This window comes from Lytechinus variegatus, chromosome 3 (assembly GCF_018143015.1).
Source record: "Lytechinus variegatus isolate NC3 chromosome 3, Lvar_3.0, whole genome shotgun sequence".
NCBI classification, from domain to species: domain Eukaryota; kingdom Metazoa; phylum Echinodermata; class Echinoidea; order Temnopleuroida; family Toxopneustidae; genus Lytechinus; species Lytechinus variegatus.
In genome coordinates, this window is record NC_054742.1 from 19736725 (window position 1) to 19744092 (window position 7368).

At 39.8% G+C, this 7368-nt stretch overlaps 1 protein-coding gene across 1 annotated transcript; it reads right to left on the reverse strand.

Moving 5' to 3' along the window:
* Positions 1–4962: 4962 nt before the first annotated feature.
* Positions 4963–7368, reverse strand: LOC121411982 (ATP-dependent helicase SGS1-like). The gene is made up of 2 exons (XM_041604893.1): positions 7043–7368; positions 4963–5296 (listed from the first exon to the last, which is right to left on the reverse strand). Exons 1-2 carry the CDS (start codon positions 7366–7368, stop codon positions 4963–4965), a joined length of 660 nt encoding a protein of 219 aa, XP_041460827.1.

Sequence of the window (7368 nt, forward strand, 5' to 3'; positions counted from 1 at the left end):
CTTTGAAACACACTTATTAAATATTTTGGATATTTGTAATTTTATAATTAATCTAAATGACTGTTAAGACCTGGGTAAAAAAAAAGAAAGAGCTTCAAATGAACTGTATCAAACTTTGTAATTGTACAGTGCAATGCTAATATGTAATCCTAGAATACCGTACATACAAGAGAACATATACCAGCTGATCAATAAACATTCATTATTATTATTTCATTCTGCATTTCAACAAGATAAAGTTACAAGGTAAATAGATCAGTTGTTACAGGGAAGAAACAAGGATGTCTACAGTACTAGTCCAGGTTGCCTGGGAAAGGAAAAAGTAAAACAACTTACTGTAGCCTACACTTTTTTTTACCTTGACCTGGACTTGTAAGGTGACATCCAAGAATAAAAACACATACATAAAATTTACATTAAACAATGATTATTTGGCTATAGATAACATTTTTTGAAATTATGGATAAGAGAACAAGAAAATGTATATTAAAAAAAAGAAACCTATGAGTAAAGACATGAAAATTGTTATTTTATGGTAAACATAATATTGGACTGGTACCGTAAGGGCGCTAGTATACCTCTCTCACTATCCTATCATACTTTGAAGAGGAAATACTGGGCTTCTTGATACCAGAGCTCGCTTGAAATTTTTTTCGCCGATACGTGCCAGAGATCGAATTATGTGCAGGTCATTTTTACTACTAGTTTCCACCCAGACGTCACTAGTATACACCCACTGATAGATGGTGCTATTCGCAAATCCTATAGTGGGATAATTAACTTTCCTTACACACAGTTAGAAGCTCCATGATAATAAACAGACATAATATTGTCATTGTGATTATTTCTGGGAAATATAACCAACTTTCAAAGGAAAGAAATAAACATCTACATGTATACCCCTGCCTCCCCCCAAAAAAAGTGTTGGTGATAATCCTAAACGAAATGCTTTATCTTGGGAAGATGCTATATGATATATATATATACATATATATATGTGTGATATAAAAGCCCTTCGAATTTTTCTTATATCTACTATAAATGCTGTTTAATTTTGTGAAAACCTTAGTTTTAATTGTTATTCTCTTTTCACGTATCAGTTTTGTCTCATTAATTATCATTCTTCCTATTAATGCCAATTCTCTTGCCATTGATATACCACGTTTTTCTTCATGTTTTTCTCTATTTTTTCTCCTCCACGTCGTACATCCCCCTTCATTAAATATTTCACCTCTTTTGCTCTTTATTTGATATAGTTTTTATTATTTATTGTTATCATTACTAGATTAAAGGCTATAAGTGTCATAAAATCTTCATAATATAGGCCTATTTACGTGTTTTCCTCCTCATGCTCCAAAAATAGTTTACTTTCATGTCACTCTATCAACAAACGTCATAAACTTCAAAGAATTCAAATGACAAACAAATATACATGTAGAAGCCTTTTTTTCTTTTTAAAAATAATCACATTTAATAGTTACATAAAATGTTAATGAATATTGATATTGATGTAGAAGCCTTTTAATAATTCATTCTTGCTAGAAAGACCAACATGTTAAAGCAGATACTCCCCTTTAATACATTTCTGGAAAAAAAACAAAAGGGAAAAGGGGCAGGTTACTGCGCTATGCCAACCGAGCAGCAGGAATCTACACGATATAGCAGAAACAAGTTCATGACAGATGAATATATTGTTATGTGATGATATCTCACATATTCAATATATTCAATAACATCAATACATAATCAATACTTAATCAAATCTTCTACAGGAAGTATAACAGGAAATCATATGTTTCCCAATTCCAACTTTCTTAAAGTATTACTCATTCTTCCAGCTAAACTTCTGACGCACACACATTTGTTGGTACTATGTTTCATCTTCTCCCTCCCTCCCTGACTCCATTTTCCCGATGAGCTGATGACGAAGATGGTGCATCATTGTCAGGTTCATCGGGTTGAGATGACCTCATGTCATCGTCCAACAGAATAAATGCATTATTCCTGGATGATGGTGTCTCTCCTTCTTGAGGATTCTTATCAATAAAACTGTACAAGTCTGTTGGACGTATTAGCTCTTCATGAAACAATGCCCAAAAGCCAGAAGAGGCAATTTCTGGCTTCCCCAGAAGCTCCTTCCACGTGCCAGTGAACAGCGCGAAAACATCGCTCTTGTGACATAGTCACCGGGGTTTCGGTAACGGAACAGCTCCTCCGCTCCATTCCACGATGCCTTTAATGATCTGAACACCAACACATCACACGGCTGGAGGATGAGTGTAGCATTGGGAGAGAATCGGTACAAAAGAGTCTGATTCGCCTCATAATGCTTCGCTACCTCCAGCGTTTGATGTGCCGCAAGGCCATCGACGAGCAGGAGCACTGGAAAGGGTACTTTCATCTGGACCAATTACGGCTGGAAAAGATTAGCAATGAAACCATAAAAGGCTTTGCTATCCATCCAGTCGTTTTTGGTCCTAGCAAAGAAAACACCCCTTGGTGCTCCTTGGTATGCAGAACCGTCACTGTGTCACCCTGGTTAAACAATCATTGGTGGCAAAAGCTACCACCCACGCATGCAGTGACAAGCAGAGTTACCTGTCCCTTTTCGGCATTCTTGTTGGACAACTCTCCTTTTAATGACAAGACCCGATCTGATGCTCTCCCACCAAGCGGGAATCATGATTTGTCGGAATGAAATTAAAGTCAATTTGGCTCATCGAGAATGCTTCTTGCGTTGTGTTCTTCTAAGAATTCTTCCAATTCTTTGAACCATCTGTGAATGAGGGAGAAACACGAAGGTATGGGGAACACCTTCACTCATAAATGTATTTGATTAATGACTTGCATGTATGATGGGGAGTTGGGTGTCCAGACGTTGTAATATTTTGAAGCCTTCTTTTTGTCTTTGGATTAACACACACACACACAATATTATTTCAGTATTTTTCCTGCAAACAAAATATGAAACCTGCAAAATGTTTTGTCTAACAAATATTCATTTAGTTATTTGTCTTTCCTTCACATTGGCTGTTTTAGTGGTACATGAACATGAATTTCCTAATGTAATGCATTGAAAAACAAAACAAACAAAAACCCACACATAAAAAGGCATTCATATAATCATATTCATGCACCACTGAATGCTAATCCTTGCATACATGTACATATTTACCACATCAACTTACCGGCCATGACAAAGTCTGCATTGTTTGTGCATAGCCCCTTCCGCAAGTTGATGTTTGCTTGAGTGTATGTCATTATTTGCTCCTGGAAGTAGATGTAGCTCTTGTCCTGGACTGGTTCACTCCATTGAAGATAACCCTCTGGAGTAGGACTGCTCCTTTCTGCATGACACTGTCTCGCATACGGCAGGAGCGGTTCATGCGGTCCACCGTGGTATACAATCTGCAGAAGCTCCCACGCCTTATGGTGATTGGAGGCACTCTTGGCATATTTCTGAGCCCTCTCAGATCTAAAGCCCATCACTTTGGCAGTATCTCCAATGAAAACGTCCCAGTTTAATGAGACAAAGCTGCAGACAGCATTCATTTCAAAATGGCAGTGCTCTGCATGAAGCAGGAGCTAACAAAATTCAAGATTGTCCTTCATTTTGTACTTGACTCCAGGATAGATGTTGCCATGTGCTGTGTGAATTTATCCTGCCCTTGTTTTTTTTTTTCTCTGCATAAGTGACACTCATAAAATGATGTAAAAATGTTCATGGTGATGGCAGCCCATCACAAACCACGCAGATCCACTCCGGTAACCATTTTCAGCAACTTTCTTCTCCTTCGTATCTTTCCAAATGTGCCTGAATATGGAGGCAATTGTCCCCACCGAATTGAGATTCCTGAGAAAAGGAAATGTGATCTGCTTTTTCTTCTATTTGGGAATCTGCTGCAAAAGTTGCCCTTTTCACGGTGGTTGGAGTGCAATGTTCTGAGCCTGATGTTTTCATAGAACTTGCAGAAATCTCTTCATCACCTTCTGCATCTGCTCTGCTGTGTAAGTGTTCTCAGCAATATCTTATTCCGTCAGTTGCTCTCAGAGCATGAAGAGCAGAGACTATTTGCGATCAAATGCATACATATATACTGAGATACATGCATATCTATATTGGCGGTCATCTTTTCATCACCACTGTGCCTCTGCTCATGGACTATCCTAGTCCAGATACTGGCCGTATTTTATTGTCCGCCTCTTCTCCCACACACATCACATAGTACGCACACCGCGCCATTCCACTGATCGCGCGACTCCACGAATCTGTCCGCTACCTCCTTGGAAAAGCCACATGACAAATCGGCTCCACAGTACAGGTGCTCTGGGTCGTCTGTCAGTAGACTAAGCCTGTACTCTTCCAGTTTCATGCAGAGTTTGTCAGCGCTCTGTGGAGTTGGGATGTTTAGCGGCAATTCCTCCACACTGTTCACATGACCTGATGCCAGAGCTTCTTTCAACTTGGTTTCTAAAGGTGACCTCTCAAAGCAGCTACTTGCATGGCAAACACATAACATAGCACAAACATCACAGCAACTGTGCTTAACAACTTTAACATCCATACATTGTTCACCAAAGTGTTCGAGAATCACTCTCCGACGACAGCGATCCCCTTTAAGAAAGTCCTTCATTCCTGACGTTGTCCTACGACCAACACTGTCTCCTGGATACTTGATTGTTGCTGCCACACTTGAAGATCCATCACGGTCAATTCTACCACTCATTTGTACGTAATCCTCTAAGTCACTTGGATGACCACATATGACTGTTCTGTTTACCCCACGTACATTGACGCCCATTCCATACGCGATGGTGGCGATGAGGACACGGACTTCACCATCTGTCCTGGCGAAGCTGTCAATGATGTACTTTTGAACATCATGGGGCGTGGTGGAATGAAACATGTTCACAAGTTTCTGATGGCTTCATGGCAGCTGTGTAACAAAAGTTTCATATAGTTCAGTGACAACTTTTCTTGACTGACAGTAAATAATTGTTCTCTTTTGTGTCACTGCCATCCTCCTTAAGTTCCTCAAGAACCCACTTGAACATGGTGTCGAAGTCCCAAGATTTAGTGGTGAACACACTGTGCTTGATGTTGGGCTTCTCTGGAGATTCTTTGACGAGAACGAAGTTCCTCAGTCCAAGGCTGTCTACAACACGTCTTATTGTATCATTGCTGGCGGTAGCAGTCATAGCGACGGTGGGCATAGACGCTTTCATTCTCACACGAAGCTCACCTAACCTGCCATAAGCACCCCGAAATGCCTTAGAGTCAGTGGAGGAATTTCCCCTGTAGACAGAAGAAAAGTAAAGATTGGAATAACAAGATTAAGTACATTTTGATAAAGTCCTCAGAAAGAAAACATAGCAAAGTGACATGAGACTAAAGCTTGGGATTTATCACGATTTGTGACATTCAATTCAGTACGAGTCTCCAAGCCTCTAATTACAAGTACAGGTATAATACTTATGATAGTTTGGTACATGCTGTTTCATGGCAATGCAACTTTGTACATGTACTTTGTGTTTTAACCCTATTTCAACTGGGGCAATCTATTTCAGACTAGAATTTTACAGGGAATGGGGGGGGGGAGTCAAATTGACCCCCCCCAAGTCAACTAAGGGTTACATTCTGTAGAGTCATATGTAAAAAAAAAATAAGCTACACAGAAGACTTTTTTGTAGGAGTCTTTAAAAAAAACATGGATGATGGAACAAATTAGGATGGGATACCAGAATTATTCCCTGACATACACTACAGCTCAAAGGAATTGGCATAAGGAAAGGGAAGGACCCGCAGTTTTAAACCGCGTTATATTTTGTCCAGCTCAGCATGAAACATGATGCTTTTTTGGCTAAAGCATCATGTTTCAAGCTGAACTGGACAAAATATACCGTCGTTTAAAACTGAGGCTCCTCTTTCTTCCTTTTCCCTTTCCCTATGCCAATTCCTTTGAGCTGCAGTGTATGTACTAGGTATGTACCATAGGTCTGTGGAGAAATAATCTGAAAAAAGAGACAAATTAGTGGAGTGGCCTGGCCTCAAAACCACACAAGGAATAAGAAAGTTATGACCCTTTAAACTTTTGCATTATTTTGGTTGAACCGTTCAATGCAGAATAGCATCTTCATCAGCAATCCAATGTCATATCCCCATTAACTCATTTGTATCTAATTTGAGTCTATATGAAAGTATATGTATTCAAATTTTGTCATCCAAGCCGAGGATGGAAAAAATAGATTGACTCATGATTTAATGTGTATCACTGCTGCAACTTATTTTGTTACAGGTACACTCCAGCTCAAAGGAATTGGCATAGGGAAAGGGAAGGAGCTGCAGTTTTAAACCGCAGTCTATTTTGTCCAGTTCAGCATGAAACATGATGCTTTTTAGGCTAAAACATGCTGAACTGGACAAAATATACCGCCGCCATTTAAAACTGCAGCTCCTTCCCTTTCTTCCCTTTCCCTATGCCAATTCCTTTATTAAGCTGTAGTATACATGTATGTAGGCCGTATACACGCAAATGTATGAAAATATGAAATATTTATGATTTCACATAGATCTAATGTAACATACGAAAAGGGAAAGTGGAAATATGACATCACATAATCAGCCGATGTGTATTGCATATTTTTGCCATGGTGTGCAGTCCTCCCTATTTGTAATCAGATTTAGTCTTTGAGACATAAATGAACATTTCGGCAATTTACTTGGTGAATTTTAGTATAGAATAAGACCCTTAATATAAGGCCTGGGGCCTAATCAATTTTCAGCCTGGAGGACCGGATCCCGGCTTTAAAAATGCAACAAACATGACAAATGCAACTTAGAAGATGTATATTATACATGTATGTAGTACGTGGGCTTACCATTTTGTCACACAGTGGCTTTCATCGATAAAGAATCCACAGACGTTTTCTTTCAGCAGCTGAAAAACTTCTGGTCCGTCATCTTCCAGCAAACTCTCAGGACTGGCAAGCAAGATAGAATATTTGCCGGCTGCAATGCCTTCACGGATGACATCTGTCAAACCTGCAGACAGATCTACAAGCGTTGATGCCAAGTTCTTTGGCCCTGCTCATCTGGTCTGCAACAAGGGACTTCAGCGGCATGACGACGATGGCTAAAGAGCGTTCAGTAGTATCGCCATGATCACCGAGTTGTCGGAGAAAGTCCACGCAAAGCGGTGCGGCTTGGAAGACTGCGCTCTTGCTGAAACCTGTAGGGAGCGCAATGAAGACATCGTGGCCACGGAGAAAAGACTTGAGACACGTTCGTTGCTGGTCTCGAAAGCCGTCCACAAAGCCAAGTTTTCTAGCAGCATATCTCATACTTTCTTCGATATCATCGTCAGACAT